The sequence below is a fragment of the Malania oleifera genome, chromosome 6 (genome assembly GCF_029873635.1).
Source record: "Malania oleifera isolate guangnan ecotype guangnan chromosome 6, ASM2987363v1, whole genome shotgun sequence".
Lineage (NCBI taxonomy): Eukaryota > Viridiplantae > Streptophyta > Magnoliopsida > Santalales > Ximeniaceae > Malania > Malania oleifera.
In genome coordinates, this window is record NC_080422.1 from 98,525,592 (window position 1) to 98,548,602 (window position 23,011).

The 23,011-nt window shown below is 34.7% G+C and overlaps 1 protein-coding gene across 5 annotated transcripts in view; it reads left to right on the forward strand.

Annotated features, from left to right (window-relative positions):
- Positions 1-1,476: 1,476 nt before the first annotated feature.
- LOC131157671 (3-hydroxyisobutyryl-CoA hydrolase-like protein 3, mitochondrial) overlaps positions 1,477-23,011 on the forward strand; it is a 37,711-nt gene continuing 16,176 nt past the window's right edge. The window contains exons 1-6 of one of the 5 annotated variants that reach the window (XM_058112000.1): positions 1,503-1,732; positions 2,410-2,511; positions 2,692-2,736; positions 2,997-3,049; positions 4,104-4,238; positions 4,336-4,432. In XM_058112000.1, coding sequence (XP_057967983.1) covers positions 1,513-1,732; positions 2,410-2,511; positions 2,692-2,736; positions 2,997-3,049; positions 4,104-4,238; positions 4,336-4,432 — 652 coding nt within the window. In that variant the 5' untranslated portion in view covers positions 1,503-1,512. Of the gene's footprint in view, positions 2,160-2,296; positions 2,512-2,691; positions 2,757-2,996; positions 3,050-4,103; positions 4,239-4,335; positions 4,433-23,011 lie in introns of all 5 variants that reach the window. The other 4 variants (XM_058111997.1, XM_058111995.1, XM_058111998.1 and 1 more) reach the window with 4 other exon arrangements.

Sequence of the window (23,011 nt, forward strand, 5' to 3'; positions counted from 1 at the left end):
GCCTAATTATCAACAAGACATTTAAACTATGATCATTTGTTAGCAATTTTTAAAAATTAAATTGTGGTATCCAAAATAATATGTGAATCGCTTTAATTTAAAATTTAAAATAGAAGATAGTGCTTTTGAGATTTAGTGAAAAATATAAAAATATGTATTTTAAAATTTTGAGATTTGTTCAAAAAAATTTATATTTATCTTTATATTTAATATGAAAATATATATTTTAAAAAAATTCTTCTGCGTAATAAATCGAGAAATAATTTATTATGCTGAATAATTTATTTCCCAAAAATATATATTAAATAATATATTTTTTATGGAAATGACACGTGACAAATCTCGCTATTTCAAATAGCGAGATTTGCTTAAATCTTGCTACTTGAAGTAGCGAGATTTAAATGCTACTCCAAGTAGCAAGATTACGTCAGGATTATTTTGGGAAATATTTTCCCGGAAAATGTATTATTTAATATATTTAAAAAATAAAGGGTTAAAACGGGAAAAAACTCTTTATAATAGGGTACTATACAATTATTTTTAAATATATTTTAAATTACAAATATTAATATTTGTTAATTAACAATTTCATTAATAGCTATTTTAATTATTTATAATAAAAAATTTGAATATTTACTATTAAAAAATGTATATAATATTATTTTTAACTAATAATAATCTTGTTATTAATGTATGATTATAGCATATTACTATCATATGAAATTATGATAAAATAATATTATCAATCATATTTAAAATATTAATTTAAATCAATAAGTAGTTTTTGTTCAATCCAGAATTGAATTGTAATAACTAATATATATTTTTAAATGTATTTTAAATAAATATAATAATATTTATACAATTAAAATTTTAAATGATATTTACATTATTTTTATAATTAGAATTTAAATATTTTTTATTGATTAAAATAATATAATATCATTTATTAAATAATTATAATCTTATTGTTAATGTGTATTTATAACATACGATTATCACATTTATTTATGTTAGAAATAATATTAATAACTAAATTAAAATTCTTTGTTTATTTAATGTTAATTTAAATTTATAGATGGTTCTTTCTATTCATTTCATAATTTAGTTATATTTTATTAATAATGAATAAGTTATACTCAATAGTATAATAATACATGATTAATTTTTAATTATAATTATGTTAACTGCTATTTTTAATTAAAATTTAATTATTTTTATCAAGTGAAAATAATATAATGTTATTTTTTGATTAACAATAATCTTGTTCTTAATTTATATTTATAACACATGATTATCTTATTAATTTATGTTAAAATAATAATATTAATTAAATTAGTAATTTTAATTTCAATATTAATTTAAATTAATATATGGTTTTTCTTCTTCATTTTTGAATTGAATTAATATATGGCAAACTAATAATTTGAGCTAAACTAAGGGGTAAACTGGTCAAGAAGACAGAAATATCTCTCCCACGCCATTGCCATTCTCGTCCCCTCTGTAATAAAAATGCGAAGTATGATAGCTGCCTCTGCTCAGTGCCTAAGTCCATCGACCATTCTCAGAATTCGCAACTTCTCTCTCTACAAAGCTTCTAGTACCCTTCTTTCTCTCCGCACTTTCGCGGCCATGGCCGGCGCCAATGACTTTGTGAAGGGAACTGTGTTTCCCAACGGCGTCGCGGTGATCACACTCGATCGTCCCAAATCTCTCAACGCCATGAATCTAGGTTTACCAATTTTTTTCGCGTTTTCTACTTTCCTCTCTCTTTCGATTGATCCGTCTAAGCTGGGTCCTTGGACGTTGAGCATCAGTCGATGTGTTTGATAATTGCATACTGAGGCTTGTTAAGAACTGCAGTGGTTGCTATTTTGTTCTGTGATAGCTTTGTACTAAAAACAATGAATTGTTTGGAGAATTAGGCTTGATTGTTCTGTTACCAATGCTAGTTGCCTTTGATCATGTTGTATGTTACTGTTTGGTTTAACGCCTGGTTTGCTTCCCTGATATATTGGATGGGAAAAGGAAAAGACAGTTGAATATTGCATAAGAGTTAATTAAGAGCTGTTAAAAGTGGGACAAACATTTAAATTATGGTGAAGCGGTGCATTAATTTGTCAGTGAGCAGAAGTATGGCGATCAATTTCCATTTAAAGGTTTTCACGGCTTTTATCTTCTCACAATCAATTCCGTTTTTGTTGCAATTAATGGCTACTGAATCGAAGTGTTCCGCATGATTTTGTCTCATTTTTAGAAAGAGATACTAAAATTCGTGGTATTTCAGATTTTTCAGTGGGCTTATGAAATGATGAGAGGATATGCTGGTTTTGATCTGATATCCTTGGCGTGCTTTACTTAAGCATTTCTATATTTCTTGCACTGACACGCACCTCAACCATGATGCAGATATGGATTTAAAATATAAAAAGTTTCTTGATGAGTGGGAAATGGACTCAAGAGTCAAATGTGTTCTGGTTGAGGGCAGCTCACCTCGTGCCTTTTCATCAGGTAATGTGTAGGAAACTGAATTCCTTCTTTGGCACTTGGCAATCAATAATTATTTTGGGATTTATTTTTCCATTGCTATTTTTATTGCCATTTTTTTTTTTCAATCTACACTTGTTCTATATTTTGCGGCTATTGAGTGTTATGTAAGGTTTTGAGGGTGACCATCCATGGTCAATGCAGGAATGGATATTAAAGGGGTTGTTGCTGAAATCCAAAAGGAGAAAACCACACCACTTGTGCAAAAGGTTTTTCATTTTTTTATATGTAATAATGCATGTTTGTGCTGCCAGTCTTCCTTGATTGGGTGCATATCTAATTGTGGTTTTGTGATGTCATATACTTTTGCTTGTTCATATCTATATATATGTGTGTGTGTGTGTGTGTGTATCTATATGTATATATATATATATTTTTTATGTACATTTTATGAGTGAACTTGCTTGGTGCTTGTTTGGTTGATAACCCCGGCCTTAGTTTATCTACAGGTGGTGATGTGAAGAAGCTTGCAACCAACAATGGGCTGTCAGATGTGATTGAGGTCTTTTTGTGCACTTCAAAGTATATAGATTAGATTCATCACCAAATGCAATTTGTAAAAATTGAGCTAATAGCAAATGACTGCTTAGCATACATTAATACTGGAGAATCTAATTAATAATCATTGTGGTGACAACTGAAAGCCTGCCAATGCCCCAAATTTATTCATCTTGTGCTCAGATGCATTTGTGTTCCTCATTCCCAATGCCCTTCCATTTACTTCTCATTTTCCTGTGTTTTTTTGTGTTTATTTTAAGAGAAGTGAACACTTTTTCTGAGATGTTTTGGCCCTGGAATGTGGAAAATTCATCTCTCTCTCTCTCTCTCTCTCTCTCTCATGCATGTTCATTTATTTTTCGTGGATCAATGACCAAACAACACCTGTGCTGCTTGTCTTTCTTAAAATCCAAGTAGTATTGACTATGTTGCTTTTGAAGATTCTGTCTATTCTTCAGTTGAAAAGTGGGAATTTGTAAATTAGTGCAGTTCATCAAACAATAATTTTATATTCTATTATCTCAGATTTAGGTTTTGTTATGTTATGAATTACATCAGAATTTCAGTGTTTGATATCTTAATGACTATTTACAAAAAATAATTCAGATATGTTATGAAATTTTTTGACGATAAGTTTTGATGCGTATGTTTAAAAAGCACCCTTCCCCAACACACATGCACTTGAGCACAATATTCTGCTGATGTGTTTTGAATTGTTTTAGTGAATTTTAAGTTCATAATTGATTAGTTTTTTATGCTAATGACATGCCTGCTCTTTTTTATTTACTTCTTTAGAAAATAACTCTGCATTGATTGTTTATTTGTTATCTTGAAGTTGATATTTTTAGTCTACCTTGCCTACTAGGTCTTGCAATTTAGTATTAATGTGTGCTTGTATTAAACGCAATCCTTGGTATTAATTGAATTGGTCAAATATTTATCTAAGCTGCATTATGTTTTGTGTTAATTTTGCATTACTTGGTTCCTTGAACTACATATTTCATTTTATATTTTTTTCCCAAAGTTAATTTGGCTGCTCATGCCAATTTTTCTGGCAGGTATTTACTGCAGAATATTCTCTGATATGCAAAATTTTTGAGTATAAAAAGCCATATATAAGCTTCATGGATGGCATAACAATGGGCTTTGGAATTGGCCTATCTGGTCACGGTCAATACCGGATTGTTACAGAGGTACAATTGCCTTACCATTTGGAGTCGTTTTCCTCACAAAATTTTAATTATAATGGGATTCTAATTTTTAAAAATTTTTCACATGCATTTATATCAGAGGACTCTGCTTGCCATGCCTGAAAATGGAATTGGCTTGTTTCCAGATGTTGGGTTTGCTTATATTGCTGCACAAAGTCCTGGAGGTGGATCAGTTGGTAAGACTACTTGCCTTCAAAAGTTCAATTTGCTTGCATGGATATAACGCTCTTCCTTCATGCTTACTGATCTTGGTTTCTGTATTCTATAGTGATGATCTATTGATATTTTTGAGATGAGAAATCCTGGACTGAGAAAGCTAAGCAAACATGGGAATCAACAATTTGATGAGAACCCTTCTATCTAACTGACTATAATGGTGGAATTGGTGATAACCTGCTGGCTTTAGGGATTGTGTCATTGATTTCCTCATCTTTGGTGGATTGCCTAATGTGTGTTATGGGCTTTCGTAGGATTTTTGAAGTTGATAAATTTTTTTTGAATTTTGATTTGTTCTGTAATTCGAAGCCAATGCTGCATATTCCCGAGCTTTCTTAGGAAAGAAATCCTCTTCTCTCGTGCTGGAATAGGGAGATTACCAACGGCTGGCAGAGCAATTGCAGTCGTTTTGGTCTGTGAAGGGAAAAACATCCCTTGGTGAAATGTCTTAGGGTGTCAGAATACTTTACTCTGTTAAGGCTTTTGATGAATACTAGGGGCAAATTCATGTCACAGAGAAGTTTGGTGAAGCAGGGAATGGTGCAGTGTGAGCTTTGAGGCCTGCGACTCGGATTCCCCATGTTTGAAATTTTTGGGCAATCTAGTAATTTTACCATTCCCTTAGATTTTTCCTATTTTTATAGCATTTTATAATAGTATTTATTGGGTAACAATCTAGTAGATTCTAGGGTTTTAGTTACTAGGAAAGTATCCTATTAGCTTTAAGGTTTCCTTATATTATTTGCTTGATTCCCAAGCACATTAAGCCTATAAATATGCATTGGTAAGTGGTTGTTGGGGAAGTGGAATATTGTGAATTGATTTGAGTCTAATGATTTACCCCTTAGGTGTGAGGACTGAGGTTTTACATCAGTCTCTGGTGATGATTCTTTACTTGCTTTGGTAGATGAGAGTGATGCTACTGAGAAGGTGGAATATTGGAAGAATTGCTTCAAGGATTGAGGGAAGAAAGGATAGCAAGAGTGGTGTATTTTAAGCAAATATCAACCTCAAATCAGGCTGTGGAGTCTGTTGATCATAAGGGAAAGGTTGGGCATCATCGGCAATGGGGGTTTTCTGTACACTGGCTGCCACCATGGGCATAACTGATTACAGACGGAAACAAGGAGAGCTGCTGGGCATGACTTTTGGCCCAAATCGGTTCAAATCAGATTTAAATTTCAAGAGCTAAGGTAATAAATATGGTGGAGCTGTTATCAGTGATGGACTTGAGCTTACTAGGGAGGGCATGATGCACGCCGCACTACCTCCATTTAGAGAAGCTGTTCCATGACCTGAACCCGTCACTTAGGTTTGAACTTAACACCCTGACGGTTAGGTTAAGGCCTTAATGTCTGTTCTCAAAAAGAATGGGCCTGCTTTTACAAATGGAAATGGGGCTCTAGTCAATCATGTGAGCTCTGGACCTTGAACAGCTCTTGTGCTGCCTCCATTTCCATTGAATGTGCTGCTAGTTTTTCAGCATTTTTCCCTTTTAGCGATGGATCTCATGTTGCTTGGGCTCATAACCAGGCTTTAAAGGAATTCAGTGATGAGATTAATGCTTAGTACTTGGGTGCTTTGCCTTTCTCAAGCAGACACGCAACCAGTCAGCACGTCACTGTTGGGTTTTACTCTGGGGAGTGAACAAGTTCCAATTCAAGGCCAGTTCAAGATTGATTTCGTAATATCTATGCCTGCATCACATTTTCTACCTCAGGCTTAGTTTTCACCAGTTTGTACTGAAGGTAGTTTATTTTCTGTTTCTCCTCAAGATGTAAGAGCTAAGGGAGATGATCTGCATGCATTGGATATTACAAAATTGAAAATGTATGGATATGTTTTGGGGGGAGGATGGGGGTGGATGGGATGGGCTCTGAACAGGAGATTTTGGTGAAGCATGTTTGCACTGAGCTGAACTAGGCTTTGAAAGTGATTCGTCATCAGACACAAATAACTGATTCAACTGTTTTGATGTATGGGGACAATTTTGATATATGATTTGAGGTTGGATTTGTGGATTTGGAGTTTGGCATGGCTACAGAGGACAATGGGAAGTTGTTCTTGGATGAGATGCAGGTTCATTATGGTACTCCAGGGTCACCAAGGACTTCTCTTGCTGAATCAAAATTCTTTGATGCTGCGTTTGAGAGCATGGATTTTATATTACATTTTATCCAAATCCAATGGGAATTTGAATCCAATATCTCTCCAAATATAGGGTGAAGGTGGTTACCAGTTGATAGTAGCTGAATTTGGAGGAAAGGATAGACAGGGAGCCGAAACAACCCCACGGTTGGTAGATGAGGCTCTAAGGGTTATTTTCTCTCTGAAAACAGGATTATGCAACTGTGGAGATTGTTGTCTACCAGATTTTAGGTCTTGTGAGTGCAAGTCTGTCTGTTTCTTGAAATCCACAACTTAATCCTGGTAGCAATCCCTATTTATTCAATCTCATTGCTTATAATCTTGGTAAGTCTAAATATATAATAACAACAACAAAACCACACCTTAAGTCTCACTAGGTGGGGTTGGCTATATGAATCCTTTTCAGCCAATTTATGTAGTCATGAACCATTTCTTTTGATAAATTCAGGGCTATAAAATATTTACTCTCTCATTCCAAGTTATTTTAGGTCTACCTTTACCCCTTCTACTGCCCCTCATAGTGTCCTCATTGGCGCACTATGTGGCCTACGTTGCAAGTGCCCAAACCATCTAAGTCGTCCCTTCCTTATCTTATCTTCTATAAGAGCTACACCTAACTTATCGCGAATATGTTCATTTCTTAATTTATATTTCAGTGTGATACCACTCATCCATCAAAGCATTCTCATCTCGACAACTTTTACTTTTTTGGATATTCTGTTTCTTCGTTGCCCAACATTTGGATCCATATAGCACAACTGGTCTTATAGTCGTCCTATAAAATTTCATTTTTAATTTTAAGGGTATTCTACGATCACAAAGCTCACTTGAAGCACTTCTCCATTTTATCCAACCTGCTTTCACTCTTTGCATTACATCTTCTTCAATTTCTATTTAATCTTGCATAATAGATCCAAGGTATCAAAATCTACAAGTGCTATTTATTTTTTCATCTTCAAGTTTAACTATGTCTCCAATATTCCTCCTACTATTACTGAAATTACATTTCATATATTTTGTATTATTTTTACTTATCCTAAAGTCTCTAGATTCCAAAGCTTCTTTCCATAATTCTAACTTAGCCTCTACTTCGTCCCTAGTTTTATCAGTCAACACTATCATCTGCAAGCAACATACACCGTGGAATCTCATTTTGGATACTGTTAGTTGATCCATAACTAAAGGAAAAAGATAAGGGCTCAAAGCAGATCCTTGATGTACACCTATGGTGATTGTAAATTCTCTAGTCTTTCCATCTATAGTCTTTACGCTAGTCATTACTTCATCATACATATCCTTAATGATATCAATATACCTACTACATACACCCTAATTTTCGAAGACCCTCAATAGAAACTCCCTAGGTACTCTATTATATGTTTTCTCTTAGTTAATAAATACCATATGCAAGTCCCTCATCTTTTTCCTAAATTTTTCCATTAATCTTCTTAACTTATATATAGTTTATGTAGTAGATCTCCTAGGCATAAAACCAAATTGATTGGTAAGTTAAAATATGAAAATGAATTTTCAGGTGTTCCTTTGAACGGTGGTAATCCAATTTTTGGTATCCTTCTACTGCAAGAATTCATATTGAAATGGTTTCATCTTCTTTTTGAAGAGACTTAGGCTCAAAAGGGAGTGCCATGCATATTATTCATCGGGTAGGAGAGGGATGTTAGGGATCCGCATGCTTTGTTGGATGGTCTGAGGCTCCAGACCAAGAGGTGAGGGTGTCAGATTGCCCTAGGCAGAATAAGGCGAAGAAATGGAGAGAGAATTGTGTGGGTTGGTTAGTTCTATTAATTATAAGGAAGAAGGGGACAAGGTGGAGGGGATATTAAGTCTTTAGAATAAAGACCTTGAGCTAGAATGTCAGGGCCTAAATGCCTTGAAAATCCTAGGAAAATGTCGTAAGGTTAGGCAACTTATTCTAAAGCTTCCTTTATATGATCATGATTTAGTAAACTAAGAGATGGTAGATGGAATTTTGATTAGTAGTACAAAATCTAGATTTAGGGATTGAGAGTTTTATCATCCAGTGACTGTTCAAAGGGTATTCTTATTATTTGGCAATCCTGGGGTGATGTAGGACAAGAAGCAAGACCTTGGGAAGATCCATGTTAGAGACTACTTAAAAAGAATTGCTTTGATAATTGTTGGGTTTAATTAGTAGTTTATTTTGTATTTAATTTAATTAGTAAAGTATTATGTGTATTTTGGGGGCTTGTTTGTAATATTTGTGTAAAGTAGGGGTTTGATTGTAATTCATGTAGTTTTAGGGTTATATGTGTAATTTTATGTGTTTAGGTTTTCTTATAAGTAGTGTGTGAAAGCCATGATATGGGCAGCTATTGATGAATTTGAATTGGAATTGAACGTGAGTTCCCCCCTGGTATCACCTCTCTCCTCCCTTCCCTTTCCTTCCTCTCTTCTATTTCTTCTAAATTCTCCCATGGCTGTAGAACCTTGATGCTGCCCCTGCATCATTTGGTATCAGAGCCCAACTAAGATCTCTTTCTCCCATTTCAATTCCCCCCCCTCCCCCCCCCCCCGGCGCCCAACTGTTCTGCAACTTCTATCTCCCTCTGCTGCTGCTACTTCTCCTTCTCTTCTTCTTTCCTTCTCTCTTTTGTTCTATAACTTATCGCTTCCTCTCTGTTGTTGCTTCTTTCTTCTCTTCTTGTTCTCTGGTTTTCTGTTCTGCCCCTGTTTTGTTCTCCCACTCTCTGTCTGTTAATCCTCCTTTCTCTGTTCTGTCTTTCTCTCTTCTTCTTCTTTTTCTTTTTTTCATTCTTCCTTCTTGTCTTTTCCTCTGTCTATTTCCCTTCCATCATTCTCCCTCTGATTCTCCCTATTCTGAAATTTCAGTAAAAAAAAAAAAAAAAACACGAAAAGCAGTTCTGCAGTTCTGAACTTTTTAGAAAATTCCAGTTGTGTCCCATTTTTGAAACCCTTATTTCCACCCTAGATTCTACGGCACCATCCACACCGTCACTAGACACCCTCCCTCCTAAAATTTCATTCTCCTTCTGGCTACCAGCAAAGCCCCATGCAGCACCTGAAATTCTCCAGCCGCAGACCCATTCAAAATCCACCCTTGCCTGAGTTGTTTTGACACACCGCCACCATCAGTATATGCCCCACCCCCTGATCTACCCTTGGCTGAAAAATCATCACCGGAGGACCCTTGCCAGCGGCGCAATGCCCCATGTGCCGGCAACTGCGAGTGAGTTTCTGTCAAACTCTCCTCCTGTTTCCAGTCTTGCAAGAAACTGCCCAGCCACGATATTTTGGGTTTTCTCCACGAAATTTTGATCTGCAAGGAGATATTTTGCTTGTGGACGCAACATGTTGCTAGTAAGGGTGATAATTTGGAATGAAACACTAGAAATTGTCCCTAGCAGCATTTAAAAAATCAGGTTTTGTTGATGTAATTTGTGAGTTTTCTTTGTGAATTTGTTTCATTTCGGCAGGACAATCAATATCAAGGTGAATTGAAGATAGTTTTTGAGAAATTGGGAGTAAGGCTTGTGGGAAATTGTGTTAAAGGGCTGCAATATGTGTATGCATAAATCCAACATGTGACAAATTATTGGACAAAGGAATGCCATTTATCATACCTTGGGCACAATTTCAAGCATTTCCACACATATCTCCAGTGTGGAGGAAATGTATGCAACTTCATCATTGATTGAAAATATCCAGCGGATGTGATTTCCATAAATGGGGTCGCTCAAATGCAGCTTCATCTGGAACCTCACCCAGAACCTTATGAAATATCTTGGATTGATAACACTACCTTACGTGTTTATGAAAGATGTTTGGTTCCTATTCAAATGGGTGACTGTTTTGATAATGTTTGGCGTGATATCATACTTATGAGGATTGGCCATGTACTCCTTGATTCTCCTTGTTAGATGATTTGGGTGGGACTCACAGATGTATTCCACTACAATGGGAAGAAAATCATTTTGAAGCCTGCTCTACCAACCAACTATGACAAAGAATTTGAGGTTAGTGATCATGTCAAAGCTACTCAAATTGAAGACACTACAAGCAAGGCAATGGAAGTGTTTGAAGACATCCAAAGTCCTTCGAACATTCCTATTGTAGAGTTTGTCATCCCTGGTGAGTTCATTGATGCTAATTCTCAAGTCAAGTCTATGGTGTTTCCAATAGAACATGAATACTTGCCCCATTCAAGCATTGCCTTTCAAAAATTCCAAGTTTGCTTCTCCATTTTGATCCTCCAACATTTCAAAATTTGAGTCCGAATTTTTTCTAATTGGGGGAGAGTTGATGTAGGAGAAGAAGCAAGACCTTGGGAAGATCCATGTTGGAGACTACTTAAAAAAAATTGCTTTGATAATTGTTGGGTTTAATTAGTAGTTTATTATGTATTTAGTTTAATTAGTGTAATATTATATGTATTTTGGGGGCTTGTTTGTAATATTTGTGTAAAGTAGGGGTTTGTTTGTAATTCATGTAGTTTTAGGAGTATGTGTGTAATTTTATGTGTTTAGACTTTCTTATAAATAGTGTGTGAAAGCCATGACGTAGGCAATTGTTGATGAATTTGAATTGGAATTGAACGTGAGTTCCTCCCTAGTATCACCTCTCTCCTGCCTTCCCTTTCCTTCCTCTCTTCTATTTCTTCTAAATTCTCCCATGGCTGCAGAACCTTGATGCTGCCCCTACATCACAGAGTTGGTAGGAGATGGATAGGTGTGTGGGGTTTTTTCTATTTCTATTTAGATGGAGATGTGGGATAAAAGCCTGTTGCTTTTCATGTTTGTTTATGGTCCTAGTTATCCCTGGAGCTATCTTTTCAAAGAGTTGTCTGCTGTTTGTGGACTTTGATCCTCATAGGGTGTTGGGTGGTGATTTGAATTTCATTAAATTTCCTCATGAAATGTGTGTGTGTGTGTGTGTGGGGGGGGGGGGGGGTGTCTAGGAATACTCCTATTCGGAGAGATTTCAATGAGTTTATTAGGATTTATGATTTTTAGGATACTGCATTGAATGCCGCTTAATCTATGTGGTTTGCCATAGGTGAACAGTTTGTTGCCTACCCTTCTAATAATCATTGAAGGAAATTTTCCCTAGTTTATCTTTCAAAGTGCTGCCTAGGTGGTTTCTGATCATTGCCCCATAGTTCTCGAAGTCTAGTCTGATTAAATGCGTCCAATGGTTTGAGAATACATGGCTGATCATTCTGGTCTTTTGAACATGGTTAGGGATGCATGGGAAGACTCTAATGTGGAGGGTTGGAATCTCTTGTTTTATGAAGAAATTGAAATGTGTGGAAGATAGACAAGAAGCGTGGAATAAAGAGGTATTTAGGGATTTAGGTCTTAGGGAGAATTTTATTGTATAAGAGATTAAAAGTCTTGATAAGTTGGAAGAAAAGGGGGCCTTATTGGAGGATCAATCTATTCAGATGATGGAGTTGTTGATGAGATCCTTGTAAAGGCAGAAACTAATTGTGAAGGCAAAAGAAAGGGGAGATGGGTAAAAAGGAACTCTAATGCCAGTTTGCTTCATAGAATTGTTGGTGGTAGTAAGATTCAAGTCTATCTGAGAGTTGGAGAATGACTTGAGAGAGGTGATTAGGAGTCTTGAGCTGATTGCTGATGAGATGAGTAGTTTTTATGGAGTCTTATTCTAAGGATGACAGTTAAGCTATGATGGAAGGTGTAGATTGATCCTTATTTGTTTAGAGAAGACAGTTTGGTTAAAATTAACTTTTAAGGAGGTGGTATGCAAAAACAGTGTTTGAGATAGAGAAGGAAAAGGCATCAGGCTGCAATGGACTCGCTATGATTTTTTTTTCTGAAGTATGTTGAGAAATCATCGAGGTGGCGTTTGGTTTGCAGCATCAAAAATATTCCCATGGAACCAAGAATGGGATGCCTACCTCATGGGAATATTTTTGTTTGGTTTGCGTTGTATGATTCCCAGGAATGTACACAAGATTGCCATGCCAATGTTTGGTTGAACATGGGAATCCTAGCATGCATTTCAAGAAGATGACAAGTGAAGGATTTTTGAGAAGAAGAATAACCATTCTTATTATTTTAAGAGACATGATTACAAGTTAAATAGTAGAGGAAGGCCACCAAATTAGGAAGGCCACAAAATCAGAAAATCAAATCGCCACAAAATCAGAAAATCAAATCACCACAAAATCAGCAAATAAAATCAGCGGATCTCTAGGCTAGAAGACAAGAAACTGAAACTACTAGAAACTGAAATAGTAATTTCAGATTTTAAAAAATTGAATTTCCTAATTTATTCCCTAGAAATCCGACTCCCCCCTCCCCCCCCTTCAAGTTGGAGCGTATATATCTATCATGCCCAACTTGCTTACAAAGAGCTCAAAACTAGGTTTGAAAAGTCCTTTGGTGAAGATATCGGCTATTTGTTGAGTAGTGGGAACAAAAGGCATGCAAACTTCACTATCAATCTTCTCTTTTATGAAGTGTCTGTCAATCTCTACATGCTTCATGCGATCATGTTGTACTGGATTTTGAGCAATACTTATGGCAGCTTTGTTGTCACAATCCAACATCATTGGCATGTTCACTGGCATCCGCAGCTCGTCAAGAATTCTCTTCAGCCATAGCATCTCACAAACTCCGTTAGCTATAACCCTATATTCTGCCTCGGCACTGCTCCTTGCAACCACATTCTGTTTCTTGCTTCGCCATGTGACCATATTTCCCTAGACATAAGTATAGTATCTTGACGTGGATCTCTTGTCAATAACTGAGCCTGCCCAATCTGCATCAGTGTATGCCTCTATGTTCTGCTGTGTGGTCTTCTAGAAGAGTAAACCCTTGCCTGGTGTACTTTTCAAGTATCCGAGAATCTGATAAACTGTTTCAAGATGTTAATTGTAGTGTGATTGCATAAACTGGCTTACCAAACTCACAGCAAAAGCAATATTTGGCAGTGTATGTGATAAGTAAATTAACTTTCCCATCAACTTTTGATACCGAGTTGTATTCACTGGATCACCTTGTCATCTCCAAGTTTCTAATTGGGATCTATTGGAGTGTCTACTAGCCTACAACCACTCATCCCAATCTCCTTAAGGAGGTCAAGAACATACTTCCTTTGGGAGACAACAATCCCTTTCTTTGACCGAGCAACCTCCATTCCAAGGAAATGCCTCAGAGATCCTAAGTCTTTAATCTCAAATGTTGATGAGAGGGAAGTCTTCAATCGGTTCATCTCAAGTACGTCATCTCGAGTGAGAATTATATTGTCTACATACACAATCAGTATCACTATCTTCCCATCCTATGAATGTCTTATAAACATCGTATGATCACCTTGCCCTTGAGTATACCCTTGACTTTTAACAAACTGAGTGAATTTCTCAAACCAGGCTTATGGTGACTGTTTTAACCCATATAAGGACATCTTCAGCTTACACACCTTTGTGCCAAACTTTTCACCAAATCCTAGAGGTGCATCCATGTACACTTCTTCCTCCAGGTCTCCATTAAGAAATGCATTTTTTACATCCAACTGTTGCAGAGGCCAGTCACGATTGGCTGCAAGTGACAAAAGAATTCTTACAGAGTTTAGCTTTGCGATTGGGGCAAATGTTTCCAAGTAATCAATGCCATAGGTCTGAGTGAATCCCTTGGCGACCAATAGAGCTTTATACTGTTCTAGAGAACCATAAGATTTATACTTGATTGTAAGCACCCATTTGCACCCTGCAGATGTCTTTCCTCTTGGTAGATCAACTAACTCCCACATGCCATTTTTTTCAAGAGCTTTCATCTTCTCGAAGATAGCCTCCTTCCACTTTGGAACTTTTAGAGCATCCTGCACAGTATTAGGAATCTCCATACAAGAAAATTGTGAGGTAAAACCACGAAAAACAGGTGAGATTTTCATGACACATAATTGGACAATGGATGTTGGGTGCAAGGCCTCACACCCTTCCAAACAACAATGGGAAGTTCAGAATCACCAAACTCAAGATTGGAACCAGGCTCCGATTTAGAACTAAAGGACTCAGAACTCAAAGATGAAATGGATTGAACATGAGGTAAAGGCTCGGTGAGGACATTACCTGGAGGGTTTACGGATTCTAGACAGTGTAAAGGATTGGAAGACTCTTTCTTTCGAGTTGTCCTCTGTTGCGAGTAGACAATGTCAAATGGTACCAACGATGTTCCTTTGTTAGTCATTATAGGATCATGAACATCATGAGATGGCACTATAGGAAGACTTGCCTTTTTCAGTATCTAAAAAACTTGACTCACTTTCTCCTAGTATAATAAAGCTTGGGTTTTCAGGTTGAATAATCAAAGTTGGAGAAGGATCATTTTGCGAGTCTTCAGTTTGGAAAAAATCATGAAACACAGCCGAATCTTTGCTTTGGTTCCCCCCCTGAAGATGAGGCGTAAAATAGGGATGTAATTCAAAGAATGTAACATCCATGGTAACAAACATTTTATTAGAAATGGGGTCAAAACATTTATACCCCTTTTGAGCGGGAGCATAACCAACGAACACACATTTTGTGGCTCAGGGTTCAAGTTTTCCTCGATTATGACTATGAATATGAACAAAAGCGGTACAACCAAATATCTTTAGTGGTAAAGAAGAAGATAGCTGATTTGTTGGATAAAACTTATGACAAACATCAAAAGGTGTTTCAAAGCTTAAGACCTACTTGGTAAAAAGCAATGCCCGAGCTACTTCCAGTAAGTGTTTGTTTTTTCATTCAGCCAAACCATTTTGTTGCGGAGTGTCGACCCAAGAACTTTGATGAACAATTCCTTTTTCAAGAAAAAAATGGTCCAAAATGTTTTTGAAATATTCTCGAGCATTATCACTCCGCAATATTTGAATTTTTTTTTGAAATTGTGTTTGCACCATGGTCTAAAAATTTTTCAAAATTGTTTCCACTTTAGATTTTTCCTTTATCAAATAAACCCAACTTAATCTCATGTGATCATCAATAAAGGTTAGAAACCATTTTTTGCCAGAATACATAGATGTTCTACATGGGCCCCAGATATCACTGTGAATCATAGTAAATGGTATAGTTGGTTTGTAGGGATGGGTGGAAAAGGATGCACGATGATGTTTAGCAAACTGACAAACTTCACATTGAAAAGAAGATGGACTTTTATTCCAAAATAAATTGGGAAATAAGTATTTTAAATATTGAAAACTAGGATGGCCTAACCTATAATGCTAGAACATGATATCATTATCTTTGGAAACAGAAATAGAATTTAAGCAAGTAATTTGACATTGTCTACTCGAGTTAGGTTCATTATCAAAATAATAGAGTCCATCTTTTTCCTTGGCACTGTCAATCATCCTCCCCGTGGTCAATTCCTGAAAGTCACAATAAGAAGAGTAGAAATTAGCTTGACATTGATGATCAGAGGTAATTTTACTTATGGGCAACTGAAATTAGGAATAGCTTTCCAAGAGGGGGGGTGAATTGGATTATAAAAATTTCTTTTGACTTCTTTTAACAATCCTTAACTTCTTTAAACACTTAACCAATTCTTGACTTGTTTTTTTAATTCCTTAATCAATCAAGAACTTAGTTCTTTTATCCAATCAATTAAACACAATCTTCAAACCAAACAATCAATTTATTTGGCAAGTACAAGTTAAACAACAAATAACCAAATCAAGACATAAAGTATTCAGCACTTTGGTAATATAAGATCTTGAGATAGTTTGTTCGTTTATATAAGCCCTATGATTATGAATTATAATTTATGCTTACTGAAGTAAAGCCCTGTACAAATAAATCCAATCACTCTTTCCAAATATTTAGAATTCAAATAAACTCTTGGTAAATTTATCTTTGGGGTGTTAACCAAGTAACGTACTCCCTATGGTTTCCGCAAGATATGGTGTAACCAACGTACTCCCTTTCGGTTTCCGCAACCCAAATCAAAATTGAATTTTAAGTTTACTTGATTTCCAAATATGCATAGTATGTATAATTTAGATATTTAAATCATCCACGCAGTTGTATATGAACTGAAATTAAAGAATAGGGAAAGAGAGAGTGAGACGGAGATTTTTACGAGGTTCGGCTTATACCCAGCCTACGTCCTCGCCTTTGGCAAACCACCAAAGGATTCACTAAACCTGTTCCGTTGACGGGTGGAACAAAACCGATTACAACACTCCTTGGTTAAGGCTAGAGCCTGCCTTCTCCAAACGATATTCCCTCGTTCGGTCACTCCTTACATAGGCTAGAGTCTGCCTCTCTAAGCAATATCCCCTTGCTTAGCCAACGATCCAAACACCTTGGAACGTCAATGAACTACAAGAAACATAAGATAAAATCTACGTACAAGTATACTCTCTCAAAGAGCAAGTTAGTACAATTTCAGCACTATATACTTAAATGTAAAATATCAATAGGAAATAGAATGAAGCTCAAGTGTAGAATTCACCAATATCCTTCTTAGAAGAGGATTAGTAGTAGGAATTCAAAGGAAGAAGGATCAACACTTCAGAGTTCTCAGCAAAAGAATTTTCCAATGAGTGAGCAAGAGAACTTAGGAAGAACAAGAATACTTTCAGCTTCTCAAAACAGATTTTTCAATTCTTAGTATTTTTATTTGTTTTGCAAAACCATGTATTTATAGGCTTTCAAACTTGCAAAAGTTTCCTTAAAGAATTTCCCTATTTATTAGAATATTTAAGGTTCAAACGGCTATAATTTAAAACATTCGAATTTTAAAAATTTGCCCGTTGAACAATTTTTAAATGTCTGACAGCAGTGACCTTATTTCAGTGTTTTGGCCATAACTTTTTCTGTATAACTCCAAATTAGGTGATCTTGGTGTCAAACGAAATCTAAGAGAAAATCCTACAACTTTCGTGTTTATTACTATTTAAAATAATGAGTTCTTGATAGATAAAAATTCACCTCAATGCGGCTGTATAAAAACTGACAGCATTTGGGAAAAAACTCTTTTTGGTGCTCTTTATTCCAAAAATGATTTTAACCTTTTTAAAATAATTTTTGACCTTTTAAAAATATTATTCAGGTATTTTAAAAAGTATCTAGGTCTAAGAAGTTAACCTAAGAGCTTCAAAATATTTCAAATGATATTTTAAACATTAAAGCACTTACATGAGACTTCTAAAATATTAACATTCTAAGTTCTTGAGTCTTCATGCTTTGTCCTTTGATTGAATCCATCTTTTCTTCAAACTTCCATATTCTTTAAGCTTTCTTACTTTGCCTTTCTTTGGATCTTTTGACTTTGATATACCTTGGCTTTCAACAACTTATTCATGTCCTCATGTTCTTCAACAAGTAATTCATGTCTTGGCTCATTTAAGCTTCATTTGATCCTTGTGAGTACTTTAACCTTGCTTCCATCATATTTGATCCTTGTGGGCACTTTGACCTTACTTTCACATATATGAATCCTGAAATATCATTATTCACACAATTACATTAAATTTCACTTGTTTGTTAGCATCAAAATAAGATAACAAGATTTTAAGCCTTGTAAGGCTAACAATCTCCCCCTTTTTGATGATGACAAACAATGAGCAAAAATTTGAGTAAGCCTAAAAAAAAAAGGCTCCCCCTTTCAATAAGCTTCATCTTAATAAAATCAATATTAATTTCATCGATCGTGCTCATTACTTTCTTTTGGTTTTACAAGCTTTTTCAATCAATATTAAATATTTAAATACTTCTTTTGAATAGATATAATGTTCATGCTCAATTATGCCCAATTTTTGCTTCACAACTTCTCCCCCTTTTGACATCAATCAAAAAGAAAAGAAATGATTTAAATTCAAATACAAATCATTTTGAGTATATCAATAACCATGTATTCCAAACATATGTACACACTCAAGTTATTGGTTTTCAATATAGCATGTGTAGTGTGTAGCTCACCGCATTTATTCAAGATACCAACTAATATTAATTTGATGGTTTTTATGATACCAATTTAAAGTTTTAAAAAAATAATAATTCATGATATCAATTGATTAATGATTCATGACACTCCCCCTGAATTCAATACATTCAATTTTGTTATTAATTTTGCTTTTATCATCTCATGTAAAATGTTGAATCATATCCCATATCAAATATCAATATCATGCTAAGATCATCAATGTCACATCATGCTCATAGACATAATCATGCTCATGAATAATTTGACTTTGTGATACCAAGTAAGCTTTTAGGTTTGATATCTATTGAAATTTTTAACATGTGAAACCAAAAATACTTTATAGATACCAAAGCTTAATATCACATAATATATAGTTCATAGATACCAATATAACTACTATTATCTTTCATGGCTCATAGATAAAGAGTAGTATGTTTATCCATGTGATTCATTTAAAATCATGCATGTTCAAGAATTATCCTTATATCAAAAAAAATTTATGCTTAAGCTCAATAATCTCATTCTCAATTTTCAACGTTGTGAGCCATACTTTTCAATATAAATCAAGTCAAGTTAATTATTACACATGTAGCATATAGCATATCAACACATCACATATAGGCAAGCAAGCATGTAGCATGTAACAGCAAGGCGCTTATATAATAAGCTCAAATTTGATATTTTCTCTATATTTTCTTAAGTTAAGCCTTGTAAAAAGTCATCCTATGATTTTGGCCAACAATGCCATTTTCAAATTTATATATGTGTGAAGTCATTATTTCATTTTTGGTACCCATATTTTCTTGGGTCCGGAGGATTTTTCAAGGGAGGTTTCTTTTATTTTCCATACTTGTTTGGTTTTAACACTTTTCCTCTTAAACGGACATTCAAACTTTATATGCCCCTTTTTCTTGCATTGATAGCATATGATGTTTGTGCAAGCATTAGAAGATGTGCAAGTATAGTCTTTGGATTCTTTCAAGAAATATCCCATGTAAGAATTCTTTTTCTTTTTATTTTCAATTCCATTGAAACCAATGCTTTCTTTATTTAAAGACATTCTTTGTAAGCCAATCATCTTATCAAGATTTTCTTTTCCTTTAGTGAAGTTATGAATGATCTTATCTTTATCTTCAATCTGACTCTTGAGATTTTCTATCTCTTTCTTGTTATCAACTTTCTTTTGTGATTTCTCTAACTCTAGAGATAATTTTCTTATTCTATCCTCTAATTCAGAAATATACAAATCTTTCTCATATATGGTAGAGGATAGAGATCGAAGGTCTTCTATCATTTGTTCATTCTTGATTTCTAGTTTCTCAATTTTCAAGTTGTTTTCTTTTTCAGCAAGATTTTTGGATTCTATTTCTTTCTTTGCTGATTCATACTTATGTTCTAATTGTTTGAGTTTTGAGTCTTTATCTCTTTCAGCATTCTTCAAGAATTCTATCTCTTTCATTAAACTTTCATTCTCATTCTTCAATGAAATGTTTTGTTTATTTGCTTTCATCAGCATCTTATGTACTTTGAATAGATCATTTTGAAGTTCATCATAAGAAGGCATATCCTCATCACTTGATTCATCACTACAAGAATTATTTGAAGATTTAGTTGAGGAGCTTTCTTTGTTATCCCATGCCATAAAGCACGTGTAAGCAACCTCTTGGTCACTTATTTCATTCTCCGAACTACTTGTACTATCCCAAGTAGTGGCTTTCATGGCTTTCTTCTTTTTCTTCTTAGATTCTTTCTTTAGTAGTGGACATTCCGGTTTTTTATGTCCAGCTTTGTTGCAATTGTAACACATAAGAGTTTTATTCTTTGATTTCTTACTAACTTCTTCTTCTTCTTCATCTGATTCAGATTTTTGAATTCTTCTCTTGAATTTGTTTTTCCTTCTTAGTATCCTTGCTAGCTTTTTAGATATAAAGGCTGCTTCATCTTCATCCATCTCTTCACTACTAGAGTTTTCTTGTGAAGTTTTAAAGGCTATTTTTTCTTGGGTTTTGGTTTTCCCACTCTTTTCATTCATTACCATTTCGTATGTGAGGAGAGAACCTATAAGCTCATCTAAGGATGTATTTTTCAAATTTCTACCTTCCGTAATAGCAGTAGCTTTTGGTTCCCACATGGAGGGAAGGCCTCGTAGAATTTTTCTTATCATCTCATAAGTAGTGTAAGTTTTTCCTAATGCATTTAGGGAATTTATTATATGAGTGAACCTAGTAAACATATTTGTAATTGATTCATCCGAGTTCATCTTAAAGGCTTCATACTCGCTTGTGAGCATATCAACCCTATTATCCCTAACATCCGTTGTTCCTTCATAAGTAACTTCTAGCTTATCCCATATTTCTTTAGCTGATTTACAAGCCATTACTCGATTAAATTCATTAATATCTAAAGCACAATATAATGCATTCATAGCACTAGCATTAACTTGTAGTATCTTATAGTCTAGGTCGGTCATATCATTTTTCTCTTTGGGAACTTGTTTTCCATCAACTATCTTAGTGGGTATTTGGTCACCTTCCACGACAACTTCCCATGCTTTCCAATTCATAGTTTGAAGATATATTTGCATTCTCTTTTTCCAAAAAGTGTAGTTCAAACCACAAAAGATTGGTGGCCTAAGTGAAGATTGTCCCTCTCCAAAGGGAGCTATGCCTAAGTTAGCCATTTAGATCTTTTTATAGCTACTATTTAAGATTTTCTATAACCCCGCTCTGATACCAATTGAAATTAGGAATAGCTTTCCAAGAGGGGGGGTGAATTGGATTATAAAAATTTCTTTTGACTTCTTTTAACAATCCTTAACTTCTTTAAACACTTAACCAATTCTTGACTTGTTTTTTTAATTCCTTAATCAATCAAGAACTTAGTTCTTTTATCCAATCAATTAAACACAATCTTCAAACCAAACAATCAATTTATTTGGCAAGTACAAGTTAAACAACAAATAACCAAATCAAGACATAAAGTATTCAGCACTTTGGTAATATAAGATCTTGAGATAGTTTGTTCGTTTATATAAGCCCTATGATTATGAATTATAATTTATGCTTACTGAAGTAAAGCCCTATACAAATAAATCCAATCACTCTTTCCAAATATTTAGAATTCAAATTAACTCTTGGTAAATTTATCTTTGGGGTGTTAACCAAGTAACGTACTCCCGTATGGTTTCCGCAAGATATGGTGTAACCAACGTACTCCCTTTCGGTTTCCGCAACCCAAATCAAAATTGAATTTTAAGTTTACTTGATTTCCAAATATGCATAGTATGTATAATTTAGATATTTAAATCATCCACGCAGTTGTATATGAACTGAAATTAAAGAATAGGGAAAGAGAGAGTGAGACGGAGATTTTTACGAGGTTCGGCTTATACCCAGCCTACGTCCTCGCCTTTGGCAAACCACCAAAGGATTCACTAAACCTGTTCCGTTGACGGGTGGAACAAAACCGATTACAACACTCCTTGGTTAAGGCTAGAGCCTGCCTTCTCCAAACGATATTCCCTCGTTCGGTCACTCCTTACATAGGCTAGAGTCTGCCTCTCTAAGCAATATCCCCTTGCTTAGCCAACGATCCAAACACCTTGGAACGTCAATGAACTACAAGAAACATAAGATAAAATCTACGTACAAGTATACTCTCTCAAAGAGCAAGTTAGTACAATTTCAGCACTATATACTTAAATGTAAAATATCAATAGGAAATAGAATGAAGCTCAAGTGTAGAATTCACCAATATCCTTCTTAGAAGAGGATTAGTAGTAGGAATTCAAAGGAAGAAGGATCAACACTTCAGAGTTCTCAGCAAAAGAATTTTCCAATGAGTGAGCAAGAGAACTTAGGAAGAACAAGAATACTTTCAGCTTCTCAAAACAGATTTTTCAATTCTTAGTATTTTTATTTGTTTTGCAAAACCATGTATTTATAGGCTTTCAAACTTGCAAAAGTTTCCTTAAAGAATTTCCCTATTTATTAGAATATTTAAGGTTCAAACGGCTATAATTTAAAACATTCGAATTTTAAAAATTTGCCCATTGAACAATTTTTAAATGTCTGACAGCAGTGACCTTATTTCAGTGTTTTGGCCATAACTTTTTCTATATAACTCCAAATTAGGTGATCTTGGTGTCAAACGAAATCTAAGAGAAAATCCTACAACTTTCGTGTTTATTACTATTTAAAATAATGAGTTCTTGATAGATAAAAATTCACCTCAATGCGGCTGTATAAAAACTGACAGCATTTGGGAAAAAACTCTTTTTGGTGCTCTTTATTCCAAAAATGATTTTAACCTTTTTAAAATAATTTTTGACCTTTTAAAAATATTATTCAGGTATTTTAAAAAGTATCTAGGTCTAAGAAGTTAACCTAAGAGCTTCAAAATATTTCAAATGATATTTTAAACATTAAAGCACTTACATGAGACTTCTAAAATATTAAC